This window comes from Schistocerca serialis, chromosome 7 (assembly GCF_023864345.2).
Source record: "Schistocerca serialis cubense isolate TAMUIC-IGC-003099 chromosome 7, iqSchSeri2.2, whole genome shotgun sequence".
NCBI lineage: Eukaryota > Metazoa > Arthropoda > Insecta > Orthoptera > Acrididae > Schistocerca > Schistocerca serialis.
In genome coordinates this window covers 333,372,736-333,392,298 of record NC_064644.1, presented here as the reverse complement: position 1 = coordinate 333,392,298, position 19,563 = coordinate 333,372,736, and the positions used below count along the sequence as shown (strand labels likewise).

At 38.5% G+C, this 19,563-nt stretch overlaps 1 protein-coding gene across 1 annotated transcript in view; it reads right to left on the bottom strand.

Annotated features, from left to right (window-relative positions):
• The window catches only part of LOC126412163 (WD repeat-containing protein 81), a 300,014-nt gene that overhangs the window by 199,962 nt on the left and 80,489 nt on the right, over window positions 1-19,563 (bottom strand). The window contains exons 8-10 of the mRNA XM_050081630.1: window positions 17,039-17,226; window positions 12,515-12,654; window positions 11,751-12,005 (exon numbers count right to left, since the gene is read on the bottom strand). Coding sequence (XP_049937587.1) covers window positions 11,751-12,005; window positions 12,515-12,654; window positions 17,039-17,226 — 583 coding nt within the window. The remainder of the gene's footprint in view (window positions 1-11,750; window positions 12,006-12,514; window positions 12,655-17,038; window positions 17,227-19,563) is intronic.

Genomic DNA, 19,563 nt, shown 5'->3' with positions numbered 1-19,563 from the left:
ATCTATTCCTAATGACTGTTTCAGAAGGAACCTTTGGTCACCATAAAGTAAATGTTTCCACAGAAAAAAATACAATCTCATGTATCAAAACAGACATTTTCCATTACTACATTAATTGCTTGAAATTATCTGTCTCTTTCATTATCAATTCTTTTATTTGTATTCACTATATACAGCTTTCTTTGTGTGGTTCAGGACTTTGTAATATGTTTCTATTTTAGAACATGTCGCCAGCAATACTAACATTTGTTGCAAGTAAGAATCACTTCTTATTCTCAGTGAAATAATAGGTTTTGTGTAGGATTGCTTCAATGAACTAATCCTGCAAGGTCTGATGCAAGAGAACTACTTAATCTACTTTTCAATACTTTTTATGAGAAGCTTTGGGCAATAACTGAAGCATCAGTGATGTACAAGGTTGAATTACCTTGATGCATGTAATCTGTTTCATCTAAATGACAATTTTCCAATTAATATGGTGTATTAAAAACTTATCAGACATCTTGCCCTGGGGGGGGGGGGGGAGGGGGGGGGGCACAGATTTGTAACCTACAATTAAAATGCAAAATTTCTATACATCACATTTTGTTTAACTTTCATTTTGTTATTTTATAGTAATTTTTGTTTTTGTACAGTTTTAGCCCTTTAATTCCCATAACCAACTGATCCCTTCAATCCATACTAACATTACAAATGCGAAGACAATTCTGTCTGTTATGTATGACTAAACTGCTGAACCGATTTTGATAAAATTTGGTATGGAGATAGCTTGAATGCTGAGGAAAAACAGGGAATACTTTAGAATGTTGTAGTACGATATATTTATTGATTTGAAGAATTAAATGCTAAATATGGAACAATAATTATTCTTTGAAAAAGAAATTTATTCTTCGACTTTTGTACGTTATCATGTTCACGTAAATCCCTTTACTGTTTGATATTTTCTACATAATCTGATTCATTGTAACGAATACAATGTTTATACAATCCTCAATGGGTTTAATCCATACTTCCATACTTAAACCAGCCACAAGCCCATTGCATTTCAGCCACAGAGCATCACACATCTCTTCACAATGATGCCATCATTTAAATGCTATACAAACACATAAAGATGTCATGCCTTTAAATGTTGATTGCAGGAGCCTTTTAGTGAGACTGCATTTTATTATGATTTTTTAGTGCAGCGATGGGTAACAAGCAGACACGGAAGGGAAGTTGACATTACTGCATACACCAATCTTATAAAATTTGTGCTGCACCATGTTCCAAATTATTTATTTTCTTTCTTTGTGAGTTTAACACTATTTAATAATTGTATAAAGTCTACATTTTATTTTAGTACCATCACTCACCATAACAAAACTACTGACATCCACCAACAGCTTGTGGTGGTGTGGACAACACTACTAACCCTTGATCACAGTGTCCCATGTTCGAACGCTGGTCAGGCCAGATTTTATCTACTCAGACTTGGTGTGGGAGATGCCCTCATCTTCATTTTATCGTCATTAATGCACTAGTCATCGAAGTGGCACCAAATCAAAAGGCTTTGACCAAGTGGCCGAACATTTTGAACAGGTCTACTGGCCAGTAAAGCCAATTGCACATTTAATTTCTATTTACTGATACAAGAGTGCAGCCATGGGTAACAGTTAGAATACAATGTTTATACAATCCTCAACATCATTATTGGTACTTGCATGCTAATACCAGGGTGGCTACTCACACTTTGGAAAAAATTCCTTGAGAAATCCAGTTGTGAGAAAGATGGTGTTAAGAAGCTCCCCATAAATTAATGTTGAGCCGGGAGGGGGGGGGGGGGGGGGGGGGCAGCATACCACAACAAATAATTTCCTTTCCTTTCAGCTGAGCTATATAGCAGCCATGATCAGTAGTTTAACTGCAGTTTTTAAACATTGATCATTTATATGGAATAATATTCATTTCATTGACACACTTTGAGATGTTAAGTATTTTAAAATTTGCAATTTATACAGCTCAAAATGTATGCTCAATTAAAAATGCACAATTCTCAGAGATTTTAAGAAATTCCTGAAATTCCAGGTAAAATGTAATTCCCCGAGAACTGCCGGTTTTCCAGAAGAATCGCCACCCTGATATGATTAAATGTGAAATTAACTGTATCAGTTACGTTTTCACAACTAAAATCCTGAATTGATTTCAATGACATATGGTGTGGAGATAGTTTGAACCCTGAGGAAGAACATAGGCTACTTCTTCAGGAAGTAAAAAATTGACCCCTACAAGGTTAAAGTAATGAATAAAAATCTTTACTTACAAGTAAACATAACATAAAAAAATATTAAATTTGTTATGTAATGTACATGTTGTATAATGTATAGATGCCTATATCCCTTCGCACGCACTGCTTGGCAGCAATGCTGCATGGTTGCATTGTCATGCATTAGGGCAGGGTGTACATCATGAGCTATGCTTACCCAAACAGGCAGACATGTGAGGACATGGCTGACATTATTGCACATATGGCAGGTTACGACATAATTTGCGTGCAAACAGAACCAGAAATCTGCACAGGTCCCTGACTAGTATTTTGATCTACTGAATAATACTGAAAATTGTTGTTCAGTGTCATTGGCAACTGTAGATATATTTATTTAATGCTTAAGGAGTATTGTAATACAGAAATATGGCTTGTTTGATGCTATAGGAATGACACCACAACCTTAATGAAAGAACCTGCCTCTGTTGAATGTGAGCAGTTGTGGAGTGTGTTCAGTTAGGCCAGCTACTAGCAGAGTGACAAAAGCAACAGTTTCAGATAATCTGAAGCTATCAACCTTCGATACGGCATGTCGACTTTCATAACATGAGTGGGAGCACAGTGTACTTTGTACTCAAGCAAAGAATAGCTGGCACTACTTTATTAAGGTAGACATGTATGAGTGGCACTCACCATATAGCGGAGATGCTCCTGGGTTTTTCATTATTTGACAGTTTAATATTAGTTTAATTAAACAATGATAAAATAAACTTACATTACATGAGATAAATTACTGCTCAATTAAACAGTAAGCAAATAAACATTCATTTTATCACTCTGTTGCCACATACAAGTGTTACCTGACAATGTAATGACACCCTTGAAGCATTTAAGATCATACTTGCATCAAATCCATGTCAAATGCTTGTTCAATTACCAATATCTTGTAGAAACTGCCTCATTGTAGGTTTGCACTGCTAGTTCGGAACCTGGGCCATTTTCTCACATGAATTGTAAATTCTTTCTCAATGAGCTCGCTGTTTATTTTGTTTTACTACTGCTCACTTGGACGTATGACAACATGACTTATCACTGTGTTAGCTGAAGCATTGATCAAGGAATAGGTACGGGTTCACAATTGTAAAACTACAAAGGAATGGTAAAAGTCAATGTTACTTGTGTTTCGTGAACATCATACATAGGCGCATCCACTTGAGGATTAAATAGTATGGAGGTAACACTTATACATCATTGAAGTGGAGCACTGCATCTGTTTTGTGATGAACATTAATAAACTAACATTATGGAACTACTTTGTTCGTTTTTCAACCATTATATATTATATGAAGCTATGGACCTGCACCATTGGACAAACCAATCACCACAAGATGAGTATAGCTAAATCCATGGCAGTTGTGGATTTGAGAATATAATGGAGGCTCACTTTTATAAACAAAACTACAAAGTAAAGACAGACCTCAAAGTGTTAAACTAGGTATACATCCATCCAACAATTGGTCAATTATTCTTTTAAAATTGAGCCACAGATCCTCTATTTGCTCCTGCACATAGCTAAATGTTTCAAGTTCCACCTTGACTCAAGCCATTACTGTCTATTTATCTAGTTTTTGAACATGTAAATCATCTATTTGCTTTAGTTGCCCTTTGTACTTTGATAACTGTTGGTTTACAAATGCTTCAAGGAGGCCAGGTTTATTTGTTCCCATTGGATGTAATATATTTCCATCACAAGTGGACTTCTGAAGAGAAGCTGTGTAACATTGTTCCTTAGGACATCTTCCCATGATTGCCACTTCTAAAGTTATCTCTATTAATCAAGTGACGATTAAATTCCACTCCAAAGATAATATTATAATTGAGAACCACATGCACTTGTGAGCTGAGGTTTTTTTTCTAATGTTTTCAGTAGCATTTGGGTGTTAACCTGAGGGTCATTAGAGGGATTTAATTATACATTTTAGCTCATGATTAATATTAAGTGTTGTACTGTAATGTTATACAAACACAGAATAAGAATGCCCACCAAGACACTTTTGTTCTGCTTCCACATGAAGGGATACACCAAGCCTCTGAATGAAATAGGACTCAGTACAATCACACATAATCTAACAATACATTAAACCACAGTCCAACAGTTGAGGATAAACACGGGTCTGGATGATGGCCTGGCACGCCGGCTTATATTAGGCTGTTTTGTGCACTGTGCAGCGCTTGCTGCATCGTCTATTGCAAACAAGGGTAATTTCCAAATATGATACAGCTGGCAGAATATGTAGAATACACAACTGTCAATTTATTAATAAATATATTGTGAGACACACTTACATGCTTCCAAAAATTCTCCACAATATACCCTTAATAATACAGACACAAAATCAGATTAGAGTGTACAATTGTCAAAATGAAGATAATAGCACACACATATGTAGAAAGCACAAATGTACAGGGTGGTTTAATTAAATTTTCTCTTCTTGAGCCAGTGTATACAGACAGCCATTTACTGTATGGGTACCCCACCTTCTATAAATGATGTTCAGACTGTGCACTGCAGAATTTGTGTTGTTAGTAGTGTTAGTGCCATGGCTTTCTGTTAAGCACCAACAACATAAGGTTGAAACAAAAGCATCAGTGTGCATTACAGCAGCAGACAGTCAACATGGGTTTGCAAAAGGTGAGTACTAATAAAGCTGTTTTATCAAAACAACAACAATAGTGCTGTCGCTCTTCATGAATACTGATGATTTACAGGAAAGTGGAGAGGTCCTATTCCTGCACCCAGATTGAAGAACAGGATTTGGAAGTTCCAATTAACTGGAAATTTAGGAATTGCTGCAGGGAGAGACCAAAGGTAAATTGTGGCACGAATTGTTGAAGAAATTACAGTTGCCATTGTTATATGGCCAGTTTTATCCGAAACTGTCATATGACATATTTCAGAATGTGTTATACCAGTCCCTTGATCAATGTAGTTGATCACTGCACAATAATTGCAATCAAGATTCAGTACCACCAGTGGCTATCCCTTTTATTACTTTCTTTTCCATTGGATAAGCACAGACTTGGAAGTATTCAAGCTAATGGGGAAGAGAGAGGTATTTTTCTTTGAGAGCCTAAGTGAAGTTGCAGGCCTCAGGTAGTTAGAGCAGCATTCACATTCCCCCAACCGACACACTCAAGGAGGTACATTGGATGGCTTTTATGCTGAAAAAGCAGCAGCACTGTTTGTAGAATCACCTATTAACAGCCATTTGGTTCAGGAGCCATGCCACAAAATGACATTCAGTTTAAATTTCAGAATACAGTGTCCTGACTGGTTCATACTGTTATTTTCTGCAGAGCCTGTGGTTTCTCGCCCATGTCAGTCTGCTGGCTGTCTCATAGGCCTGTTTCAAATTGTACCATGGAGTGGGAGAGATCTTCTGCCTTCCTCCTCATGCCACAGCACTATTGGTTAGAAACAGTGAAAATCCAAAAGAGTAGGAGACTGTTTAACCTTTTTCCCTATGTTTTACTGGATGGAACTCTTAATGTCTGCCGCTATTGGCCAGAGAGACTCCTGCTCTGACAAACAGTCAAGTCTCAGAGTGTTAAGATAGAGAACATATACAGCTAGGTGATGGAAGAGTAATGACTTATCAGTAAGAGAACAAAATAGGTACGAACAACAGATGAGACACGCCTTACTGTTGTACTGAACAACATCGCCACTTGAGTACTGAGTACAGGGAGAGAGGGAGAGAGAGAGAGAGAGAGAGAGAGAGAGAGAGAGAGAGAGAGAGAGAGAGAGAGCTGTACTTTCTTCAGTTACCCAAAAATTTATATTAGTCCTTGTCTTTTTACCTGTGTGATCCTCTGCTGCCTATCTGGTCTCTCAAGGCTATTCATTCACCTTCAATTGTATTATTTTCCCCTGTTTCAATCCAACTTTGCTTAGTGCTCACTCTGAAACTCTCAATTACCTCTGATTCCTTCAATTTATCCAGGCCCCATCTACTTTTTTCCTACATTTCTGCAACTTTTACAGTTTTAATTTGCAATTCACAATTAATAAATCATGATCAGAGTCCATATCTGCCCCTCGAAATGTCTCAAAATTTAAAATCTGGTTCCAAAATCTCTGTCTTACATTTATATAATCAGTCTGAGACCTTCCAGTGTCCTCAGGTCTCTTCTACACGTACAACCTTCCCCCACGATTCTTAAACCAAGTGTTCGTAATGATTAAATTATGCTCAGTGCAAGATTCTACCATACAGCTTCCTCTTTCATTTCTTGCCCCTGTCCACATTCTCCTACTACTTTTCCTTATCTTTCTTTTCCCACTAATGAATTCCAGTTTCCCAACACAACCAACTTTTTATCTTATTTAACTACTTGAATAATTTCCTTTATCTGATCAGATATTCTTTCAATCTCTTCACCATCTGCAGAGCTGTCATATAAACTAGTGCCACAATGAGATGTGATGTGTTCAAATCTGTCTTGGTTACGATAATGCTTTCACTACTCTAGTCACAGTAGTTATCTGTATTTCTATTTTCTTATTCATTATTAGACCTACTCCTGCATTACCCCTATCTGATTTTGTGTTGATAACCCTGTGCTTATCTGACCAGGAGGCCTGTTTTTTCTGCCACCACACAGCACTGATCTCCTTGGTATTTAACTTCAATCTATTCTCATCCATTATTAAATTCTCTAACCTATCTACATGATTAAGGGACCAAACATTCAACACTTTGCACTGCACAACGACAGTTTTCTGTTTCTTGATGATACCATTCTCCTCATTAATCCTTGCCTGGACATCAAATGGGGTGGGGGAGGGGAGGGGAGGAATATTTTACTTCTGGCATATTTTAGCCAAGAGGATGCCATCATCATTAAGCTATATGGTAGACATGCATATTGCTTTTAGCCATTTGCAATACAAGCACAGTAAGGCCATGGTAGCTAATCTTACAAGCCCAGATCAGTCAATCATCAAGACTTTCGCCCTGCATCTATTGAAAAGATTGTTGCCCCACTTCAGGAATCATGGGTTAGTCTGGCCGCTCCACATATACCATACCAATGTGGTTGCCACTATCTTACAGTTAACTGTATCATTGGGGGGGAGGGGGGGTGAAGACAAGCTACTCTGCCTTGGCAAGATACATGGTTCATTTGGGGGAGGGGGCAAGAATTATGTTTTTAAAAAGTTAGATCTAAAATTTTGGAACAAATTTAAACAACACAATAATCTAGCTCGTATATAAACTGAAAGTCAGCTGATGTACATATGCAAATGTGTGAAATACATAGGTTTTGCTCTTAGTTGATTAAGGGCTCATTGTACGGGGTGGCCAAGATGAAAGATGCTCTGTGTTATACCGAACATGATATCTGAAGCTGTCTGCGTGGTGTTATTTCTTAATACTAGGGCAGCACTTGAGTGGGGTCACATGATGTTGAGCAGTGATTTAGTGATTAGTGCTGCATTGTCATTACGCATTTTAAAGCTTGTTGTAAATACAGTTCTGCAGAATGAACAAAAAATATTTTTTGTTGAAATTTTTCTGGATGTAAGTCATTTGAAATGTTAAATGAACGATTCATGATAAAATATCCAGAGACAGCTGCTCTTCCAAAACACGTTGTGCAGAAATTGGTCACTAACTTTAGAGCAATAGGTTCAGTTGCTACTGCCAAATGCAACTGTGCACAGAAAGTTAGTTCGTCAGTAAAGATTGAATGCGTTCATGTGACTAGGTAAGAAGTCCACAGAAATCAACCAGACATCTATCCTCCCAACTAAACATCAAATAAACGTCATGCCAGAAATGCTGAAGCTTTTACAAATGCAAGCATACAAAGTAAGAATGATGCAAGCATTAAAACCTATGGATTATACACATTGACAATACTATTGCAAATAATTGCCCACTCATGATGTTGGTGGTTATCTGGATCCAAATCTTTACATCAGATAAAGCATGGTTTCACCGTAGAAGGTACATGAACTCCCAAAACATATGCCACTGGTCAACAGACAATCACAGGAAACATTTTGCAGTGCCTCTGCTTGATTTGCAAGCAGGCATTTGGCAAGCAGTTTCAGGTCAAAGGATTCCAGGCCCCATTTTCTTTAACAAGACTATGAACTTTCAAGGGTATGTAACAGAACTGTTGCATCCACACATAGCACAGCTAAGGGAGGAAGAATGAGGGTATGCATTTTTCCATTAAGATGGTGCTACGGCACATACTTCATGGGTTTCAATGCATATGTACGCCTCTGGAGAATAAATTACAGTTTCCACATGTTTATGGCCTCCCAGAGAGCCTGATCTGTCTATCTGTGATATTTATTTGTGGGGTAATACAAGGCTAAAGTCTGCATAACAACCCACATATAACTGAAGAGTTGAAAACAAGCATTCGCAATGCAACCACAGAAATCACATCAAATGAATTGCCAAAGTTTCCAGACACATGTTGAGGTGTGCCGAGCTGTGAACTATTAACCTCTTAAAAGTTCTGTATGTTGTTTTTCATGATAATAATTTACTACTCTGTATTCGATATTCACAATCAATGAGTGATCAATCTGTTTTGTTTATAAGATATAGGACCTCTTTTATTTTGACCAGCCTGTATAAAGCAGTCGACTTGAGATCAACACAGAAAATGGCCTCAGGTCAAGCTGATTTCGGAAATCTGAGTTGCATAAACGATAATCTCAGATTATGTCGCCATGAAGTAGGATCATCACTGGTGAAATTTTGGTGTTCAACTCAAGTTCAGCTGCAATTTTTAGTTTGCAACCTAGTAGCATTACAGAATGATGCTTTTGTTTTGCACAAATATGAGTTAAAAAGAATTAAATAAAAAAGAAGTTGTTATTAACACAAGAATTAAAGTAAATACTTGAGTATGACACCCTCACACTGCTGAATCTCGAAATACTTTTTTGAGATGTGTAAGGTTAAGTTAAGATTGGTTGGTTGGTTGTTTTGGGGAAGGAGACCAGACAGCGAGGTCATCGGTCTCATCGGATTAGGGAAGGATGGGGAAGGAAGTCGGCCGTGCCCTTTGAAAGGAACCATCCCAGCATTTGCCTGGAGCGATTTAGGGAAATCACGGAAAACCTAAATCAGGATGGCCGGACGCGGGATTGAACCGTCGTCCTCCCGAATGTGAGTCCAGTGTCTAACCACTGCGCCACCTCGCTCAGTTTAAGTTAAGAAATTATCATATGTGTAAGTAATGAATTCACATACTAACTGATCTCATATATATATTGTTGGAGATGGGTCAATATGATTTGTTTGAGGCACTTTATAGATACTTTACCTGTGGTTCTAGTGAAAAATTAAATGCATGGAGTTAACAACAGCCAATAGTGATTGAACACCTCTTAGAGAAATGCAAACACATTTTCTAGGCATGAACAGCAGTAACTACACAATTCACATTGAACTATTAACCGTAGGACAAGTGCTAAAGCCACTGTACCAAATGCACATACATTCATGAGTACAAATAGTACTATCTGTATGTAAGTATATTTGTTAATTATCACATGGTGGATGAGCGTTGCTTGCTGGAATACTGTCCATAAGATCTCAGGTTTGATCCCTCGTCAGTTCTTGCAAATTATTTCCCGCTTACCACTTGTTTCACCTCTGTCAATGTTTGCATAAAATGCAAGATTGTTTAAGTTTAGGACTCAGGGAAAATTGAAGTATTTGGCACTTATTATAGATGCAGCATTTGACTTGTATTATACAACATAGCTATCAGTGCATCACATGAGGAATTCAAAGTAAATGACATTGTTTATTGGGAGATTCTAGTAAGAAAATCCAGTATCAACAGAAAATGAAGCTAACAAGAGTCACCATGGAATGAGTGTGGCATTTCCTAACAATGTATTTACATACAAGAACTCAGAAAAAATTTGTCATAACACATTTTCAAATATTTGAAGTCGCACTTTGTACCTACATTCTGTGAATTAAAATCAGCAGCAACATGTCTATATGTCTTTTCTTTGTTGGCCATAGTAACTTTATCAGTTTCCTGCCTATATTGCATCTTTATACTGATTCAATGAGAACTGCAGTAACAACTTGTTTTTGGCTGGGAAGAATTTTGAAGATCACTCCTTCTTCTGATTACTTTTCTCCAGCTTTATAACACAACATTTTCAATAATAACTACTGCATCTCTAGGATGTATGATTAATGGATGTTGCTGAAGTGTGATGATTGTGTCAACAGATGATTTTAGTGGTGTTGCCAAGCATTTTTCGTTCTAACTTACATGAACACTGAACACCCTTCAATGAATCCAAGATTAGTGCTATACAGTACAGTCATGAACAGAGAGCCCCACAGTGACATATTTTGCACTAGTGTGCCAAAGGTGAACATTTCAGTATATAGGTTAGGTGGACGGTGGAAAGACACTCTTGGTGAAGAAGGGAGGATTTCATGAAGGATGGATCTCATTTCAGGGCAGGATTTGAGGAAGTCGTATCCCTGCTGGAGACCCACATTCAGAGTCTGATCCAGTCCAGTCCAAGATGTGCTGGCCGTGCACCAAGGCATGTTTAGCCACAGGGTGATCCTCATTACCAACAAACACTGTCTGCCTGTGTCCATTCATGTGAATGGACAGTTTGTTGCTGGTCATTCCCACATAGAAAGCTTCACAGTGTACGCAGGTCAGTTGGTAAATCACATGGATCCTTTCACACATGGCTCTGCCTTTGATCGTGTACACCTTCCGGGTTACAGGACTTGAGTAGGTGGTGGTGTGAGGGTGCATGGGACAGGTTTTACACCGGGGGCGGTTACAAGGGTAGGAGCCAGAGGGTAGGGAAGGTGGTTTGGGGATTTCATAGGGATGAACTAAGAGGTTACGAAGGTTAGGTGGACGGTGGAAAGACACTCTTGGTGAAGTAGGGAGGATTTCATGAAGGATGGATCTCATTTCAGGGCAGGATTTGAGGAAGTCGTATCCCTGCTGGAGACCCACATTCAGAGTCTGATCCAGTCCCGGAAAGTATCCTGTCACAAGTGGGGCACTTTTGGGGTTCTTCTGTGGGAGGTTCTGGGTTTGAGGGGATGAGGAAGTGGCTCTGGTTATTTGCTTCTGTACCAGGTCGGGAGGGTAGTTACGGGATACAAAAGCTGTTTTCAGGTTGTTGGTGTAATGGTTCAGGGATTCCGGACTGGAGCAGATTCGTTTGCCATGAAGACCTAGGCTGTAGGGAAGGGACCGTTTGATGTGGAATGGGTGGCAGCTGTCATAATGGAGGTACTGTTGTTTGTTGGTGTGTTTGATGTGGACGGACGTGTGAAGCTGGCCATTGGAATGTTTCCCTCTATTTTATATAATCTGCCTACTGGAAATACTGATATTTGGCCTCCTGAAGATAAATCATTGCCAGATATTCTATCTTATAGTTTTCGCATATGAATTTTTCTTTTAATACCTCCATTTCATGTAGTCTTCTTGAAGCTACAATCTGTTTATAGCCAATGCCACTGCCAATACAAGGAGATTCTTCTTTCAGAGATTTAGGGCTGTTGTGCAGAGTCTTGTTAAGGAAGTTGTACATCGATTCAACACTTTGAATAGCAGCTACTGGGTTGTAGTCCTTTGGAAGCATAATGGAGGCAGCACCATTTCCAGCTCCTGTCTTTTGCTGAGGGCAGGTTTCATCAGGTGAAGATGTTGGAAAAGAGCCCTGATGCAAAAAACAAATCCTACAATCACTCTTACAATATTATCCACAAATATAATTCTCAGTGCCACATTACTTACGCTAAAAAATTAAAACAAACACAGGGAAAAAGTCAGTGTGTTCAAACGAACAAACAAACACACACACACACACACACACACACACACACACACACACAAATGCACCAGAAAGCTAGTGATAGTAAGGAAAATTCCTCTCTTTCTTATTATGTCACATGATATACAAATGTCAAATTAACAGTACTGCTCATGCTGCTATGAAATTAAGATGACATCATTAACCATACAAACATTCTGAGAACATCCATGTAAGATTTTACTATTTTGAAACAGTTGACATATGGTATCATTGAATGCTGCATAGTAGAATAGAAAGCACAGTAAGAAATATTACAAATATTACATTGAGACAGACAGAGAGAGAGAGAGAGAGAGAGAGAGAGAGAGAGAGATTTCATGACACATGGATTCATTTGAATGATGTATACCTACCAACAGTGAACCTCTAGATCGACTCAAAAGTTTATTAAGTGCAAGTGGTGATGATTTTGATCCACCCTGAGACAAAGACTGTTCATCTTCTTCGAATCCTGAACTGTGGCCTTCATCTTCACTCGCACGGTCAACATTCTCTGGAAGAACCATGTCAGATTACAATGTATGTAATGCAAAAAAATTCTGTCTTTCACTTCTGTTCTAATGCTGACTGTTTACATTCTTATAGCAGTTCTCAATCTGTGTGGTCTCAAATATACACACTGTCCCTACTTTACTACATGGGACAGACAGTAAAAATGCACCACAATAATTTTATGTATGTCTCATTTTGGAGAGAAATCTCTGATGAAGATAAAACTTCATCCTCTTAACATCTCAGTTAGTGCTGTGATATTGTTACTTGTACAAAATGTGCATCTTAAAGATTGTTGTATGTTACAATAATGAGCTGTCATAGGAATAACATGAATTAACTCTATAATTAAATAAAATAACCAAATGGGGGAGGTGGATAGTCAGAGAGGGGGTGAACTAAAGGGTGTGAGCAAAATGGGACAAGGAAGTTGGGTGAGCAAAGGGAGTGCGGATAAGCATGAGGGAGAATTAGCACAAGGGGGGGGGGGGGGGGGGGGGTGAGTATGAGGGGGATGTGCAAGGGTGGGGTGAGTAGGGCAGGGGGGGGGGGGGGGGGGGGAGTGAGGAAAGGGTAGTAGTTGTGAGAGGTTGTGAAAGACGGACACTAATGCTGAAACAGTTCAGACTGTTATACTGCTACATACAGAAGATTCACACGGACATTTTTTATTCTCCACAGATTGGTCAAGTGTGTACCACATTTCAGTTCCTTATCTGTCTTTCATTTCTTTTCTTATGGTACTATTTCATCTGTTCACAATGTTTCTTCTTCCCATCTTCTGACCCTTTCAGATAAGTTTTTTCACTCTCCTATCTTGGAGAAACATGGACCTTGCCATAGGCGGGAAGCTTGTGTGCCTCAGCGACACAGACAGCCATACCTTTGGTGCAATCACAACAGAGGGGTATATGCTGAAGAGGCCAGACAAATGTGTGGTTCCTGAAGAGGGACAGCAGCCATTTCAGTAGTTGCAGGGTCAATATTATGGATGATTGACTGATCTGGCCTTGTAATGTCAACCAAAATGGCCTTGCTGTGCTGGTACTGTGAACGGCTGAAAGCAAGGGGAAACTACAGCTGCAATTTTTCCCAAGGGCATGCAGATTTACTGTTTTGTTAAATGAAGATGGCATTCTCTTGGATAAAACATTCTGGAGTTAAAATAGCCGCCATTCAGATCTCTGGGTGGGACTACTCAGGAAGATGTCGTTATCAGGAGAAATGAAACTGGCATTCTATGGTTCAGTGCATGGACTGTCAGATACCTTAATCAGGCAGGTAGGTTAGAAAATTTAAAAAGGGAAACAGATAGGTTAAAGCTTGATGTAGTAGGAGTTAGTGAAGTCTGGTGGTTGGAGGAACAGGACTTCTGGTCAGATGAATACAGGGTTATAAATACAAAATTAAATAGGGGTTATGCAGGAGTGTGTTTAATAATGAGTAAGAAAATACAAATGCGGACAAACTACTATGAACAGCATAGTGAAAACATTATTGTAGCCAATATAGGCATGAAGCCCACAACGACCACAGTAGTACCAGTTCGCATGCCAACTAGCTCTGCAGATGATGAAGAGATTTAAGAAACATATGCCAAGATAAAAGAAGTTATCCAGATAATTAAGGGAGATGAAAATTTAATAGTCACGGGGAACTGGAATTCTATAGTAAGAAAAATGAAGAGAAGAAATAATAGTAGGTGAATATGGATTGGGGGAAAGGAATGAAAGAGGGAGTTGCATGGTATAATTTTGCACAGAGCATAATTTAATCATTACTAACACTTGGTTTAAGAATCATAAAATAAGGTTATAGATATGGAAAAGATCTGGAGACACTGGAAGGTTTCAGATTGGTTTGTATAATGGTAAGAAAGAGATTTAGAAACCAGTTTTTAAATTGCAAGGCATTTCCAGGAGCAGATGTGGACACTGACCACAATTTATTGGTTACGAAGTGTAGATTAAAACTGAAGAAACTGAAAAAAGGTATGAATTTAAGGAGATAGGACCTGGATAAATTGAAAGAACCAAAGATTGCAGAGAGTTTCAAAGGGAGCATTAGGGAACGTTTGACAAAAACAGGGGAGAGGAATATGACAGAAGAAGAACGGATAGCTTTGACAGATGAAATAGTGAAGGTAGCAGAGGATTAAGTAGGTAACAAGGCGAGGGCAAGTAGAAATCCCTAGGTAACACAAGAGATATTTAATTAAATTGATGAAAGAAAATATAAAGATGCAGTAAATTAAGCAGACAAAAGGGAATAGAAACATCTAAAAAACAAGATTGAAAGGAAGTGCAAAATGGTTAAGCAGGAATGGGTAGAGGACAAATGTAAGGGTTTAGAAGCATGTTTCACTAGGGGAAATATAGATGTGGCCTATAGGAAAATTGAAGATGCCTTTGGAGAAAATATCAAGAGCTCAGATGGGAAAACCAGTCCTAAGCAAAGAATGGAAAGAAGAAAGGTGGAAGGAATGCATAGAGGGTCTACGCAAGGGAGATGTACTTGAGGGCAATACTATGTAAACTGGAGAAGACATAGATAAAAATGAGATGAGAGATATGATACTGAATGAAGAATTTGACAAAACATTGAAAGACCTCAGCTGAAACAAGGCCACAAGAGTAGACAACATTCTGTTAGAACTACTGATGGCCTTGGAAGAGTTAGTCATGACAAAACTCTTCCATCTGGTGAGCAAGATTTACGAGACACGCAAAACGCCCTCAGACTTCAAGAAGGATATAATATTTGCAATTCCAAAGACAGCAGGTGCTGACAAGTGTGCAAATTACCAAACTACCATTTTAATAAGTCATAGTTGCAAAATACTAACACAAGTTCTTTACAGGAGAATGGAAAAATTGATGGAAGCTGACCTCAGGGGAGATCAGTTTGGATTTTGGAGAAATGTAGGAACATGTGAGGCAATATTGACCCCACAACTTCTCATAGAAGATAGAGAAAGGAAAGGCAAACCTATGTTTATAGCTTTAGTAGACTTCAAGAAAGCTTTTGACAGTGTTGACTGGAATACACCCTTTCAAATTCTAAAGATGACAGGGATAAAATACAGGGAGCAGAAGTCTATTTACAGTTTGTACAGAAACCAGATGGCAGTTATATGACTCAAGCAACATGAAAGGGAAGCAGTTGTTAAAAAGAGGGTGAGTCAGAGTTGTAGCCTATGCTCAATATTATTCAATTTGTAGATTGAGCAAGCAGTAAAGGAAACCAAAGAAAAATTTGGAGTAGAAATTAAAGCTTTGAGGTTTGCCAATGACATTGTAATTGTCACAGACAGCAAAGGACTTGGAAGAGCAGTGAATGGAATGGATATTGTCTTGTAAGTGGGATATACGATGAATATCAACAAACGAAAATGAGGATAATAGAAAATAGCTGAATTGAATCAGGTGATGTTGAGGGAATTAGGCTAGGAAATGAGACATTTAAAATAGTAGATGGGAATGGGAAGAAAAGCCTTTATGAAGAAGAAAAATTTATTAACATCAAGTATAGATTTAAGTGTTAGGAAGTCTTTTCTGAAAGTATTTGTCTGGAGTGTAGTTATGTATGGAAATGGAACATGGACGATGAACAGATTAGCTAAGAAGAGAATAGAAGCTTTTGAAATGTGGTGCTGCAGAAGTATGAGCAAGATTAGATGGATACATAACATAAATGATGAGGAGGTACTGAATAGAACTGGGGAGAAAAGAAATTTGTGCCAGAACCTGACTAGAAGAAAGTATCAGTTGGTAGGACACATTCTGAGACGTCATGGAATCATCAATTTACTACTGGAGGGAAGTGTGGTAGTAAAAACAGTAGAGGCTGATAGCCTATGCCAAAGGAATGTAATGAACATTGTCCGTTTGTAAGCAAGCTCCAGTCTACATCCCTACCTCAGTTGTTTGTACACTATGTGTGTGAATCTGAGTTAGGAATCCACATCAACATTCACAAAATGGTACAGAACATTCCCTAAAATCCACATACAAACAGGTCAGTGTTCAGAGCTAGTGGCTGTTAAAACATTGCACACATTTATCACATATAAGCTCATCTCACTCTCTTGGAAACAACATGGAGCACACTATACTGTCAGAGCAGATTACAAATGCTAAACAAGTTGTCACTGTAAATAGTCAAATTTAATATTTAATTAAGTTTGTGGTACACAGAAAAATATCTTATGGAGTCAACATTACTAGCAAGACTTCTTAGGCTGTTATGCAGTTTATAACAGCTAAGCAATCACGGAACACTGTTATTACAATTTCTCTATTTTGTTCTTCACACCACCATCTAACATGAACACTGCACAATATACAGTAATCCCACATACTATAGGATGGTTGGCTGCTACTTACTGTTCCTTTTATCCCTCTGTGATGGCTGTAATCTGGGTGGAGTCTTCCCCCAGTATGGAGACGCACAAATCCGTGATGGATGTGGCTGTGTAAACAACTGCACTACACCTGTTTGTGCAAGGGTCATATGGCTGTCAACAAGGTGAAGACACACATTCTTCGACTTCACTGCAGCACTTCCTGATAACCTACACAAATATTCAAAACTTAGAAATAAATTTGGACTGTATATCTAAAAGTTACAAGATAATCAACTAAAATCATTTAGTTTATGTGTCAGCTCTTAATTTATTTTCACAGATATAAATATAAAAACATATTTATGTGCAAGAAAAACTGTTGTAAATGCTTCTGTTCTCTCCCAGAATGAAACTTCTTGGCTTTTGTTATGTTTGCCTCACCCACAATACTAATAATTCATACTCTGATAAGACTAATATTTCTGGTATGTCTGCTGGACAAATACAATCAGAACAAACTTCATAACAATTGAGTTTATGTTCAGTGTTAACAAATCTCTCTTTTTTTCTCTCTGTTATTAGTAGGCATTTTATATTCTCTCTACTTCTGTCAATGCCAATTCTTCTGAGCCCAGACAGCAAAACTCATCTTCTGGTAACTGTTGTAGGCAAGCAGCCTACTCACGCCGTATAAAATTCACATCAGTCTTTCCATTGTGTGCCAGCCTAGTCCACTGTAACTAGCTCTGACGTCATAAATGTTGCGCAATACTTTAAAAATCAAGTAAATAACCTGAAACGTTTCTAGCATGTCAGGAGTAATACTAAATCAATATGTGTTGAATATCAGTTCAATAACTTTAACCATTTTCGAAATTTGGACGTTTTTCTGTAAAAATCATTGGCGCAACGGAAAAGAGCTAGAAACTTAAAAACTTATATTTAGATTCCTTTTGCATAATAATTTAGCAGAAACAGTATTCTGGATCTCGCAAATTAAAATTTTAGTTGAAATTCATGATTTTATGGTTTTTGTCTTAAAAATTAAGGAAGCAAGATAGATTAAGTAGGCAAATAAATAAAGCTAGGATGTTTAAATTTAAGTAGAAGGGAGATCCGCTATAATCATAAAGATGTGAAAAGTTTCAACAGAACAACTATAAAACTATAGCTATAGCGTATCTCCAAAGGGCAAGTTCAGAGCTCGTCTATTGCGTGTAGTGTAATTAAATTAATTCTCTCGCCCAAAATATTTGACTTAGCCACATCAGACTTTTATTATGATAACTTACCTGTGTGCTGATTGCACATTTAAATTGAGAGCTTCATCGGCCATCAGCAAAGGAAGCAATGATTTATTCGATAACTTAAAGTGGTGCATTACTAGCCCAGCAGCGAGTCAGGAGAGCGGATTTTATAAGGCGTTCCCTTAGCCTTCCACACTGCAGCTTTATATATAAGAACGCTGCACGAGAAAGAAAGGCCCCAGTTCTCTCCAGACGCTGATTAGCGCACCACCTGTGCCGGGAGTCGTGTCGTGTCGGTATCATTGCTATAAACAGCCTCGGATGCTGTACTAAATTACTCGGGATACGCGTAACCATGAAATCATTTTCGAGTGAAGTGTTAATTCTGGGATGACTTTAATGATCTATCTTCAGTTTGCGTACGTCGTATTTTCACGTGCCGTCGTGGGACAGACATTCTACCATTATTTAGCATGGTGTTTGATGAACATTATCATCAAATTATGGTGAGCATTCACTAAACATTTAATTTGAACAGTTATAGTCGCATCAGCGCATTAGACTCTGAACTGCTCTGGTAGTTGGATTGTGTGGATACTTTTTGGTCTGTGACTTTCAGAATATAGTGAACATTTTAGAGAAAATGGTTTTTTGATTATGAATCCCAGACAACCTCCTAATTCCTCAGAGCTATAAGCTGTAGTTATAAATGTATTTCTCAGATGAAGTGGGCACTAGGAATTCTAAGTACAGGCTTCACGTTTTGCTAATCACTTTCTGGTTGCCAATATTGTAGTTAGAGAGCCAGTGTTGAGAACGGCAAACAACAGCATTAAATAAATAATAGGAACATTCATTTAAAACAATTAATTCCACCCGCCGCCCCACATATGGTGCATCGGTCGGGAAAAACTGAGTAAAAGTGAAAGTGATTTTTAAATATTCGGATTCGGGAGTGAAATGCGACACGCAACTGAGTAATAGAACAGTGATAGTGTTACGTGTGCAGGTGGACAATGCAATTGGATTAACAACGCATCTGGATTGACAGAGCTGGCACTGAGTCTAGCGGCACTGCCGGCATCGCGAGGAGCCAGTTTCACCTCACCGCAGCAACCGGAGCCGCGCCTGCAGTGGCGGGCCACGCAAACACACAGCAGCCGTCGAAGTGCCATCTGCAGTTCAACGCACCGCGTCGCATCAGTAATCCTGGTACGCCACGCCGGCAATGCCATACGTCGTGCAGAAGGAACTAAGTTAAGTGAAAAGCTGTTAAAAATTTTACTAACGTGCACTAAAAGACTGTCAGCGATGGAAC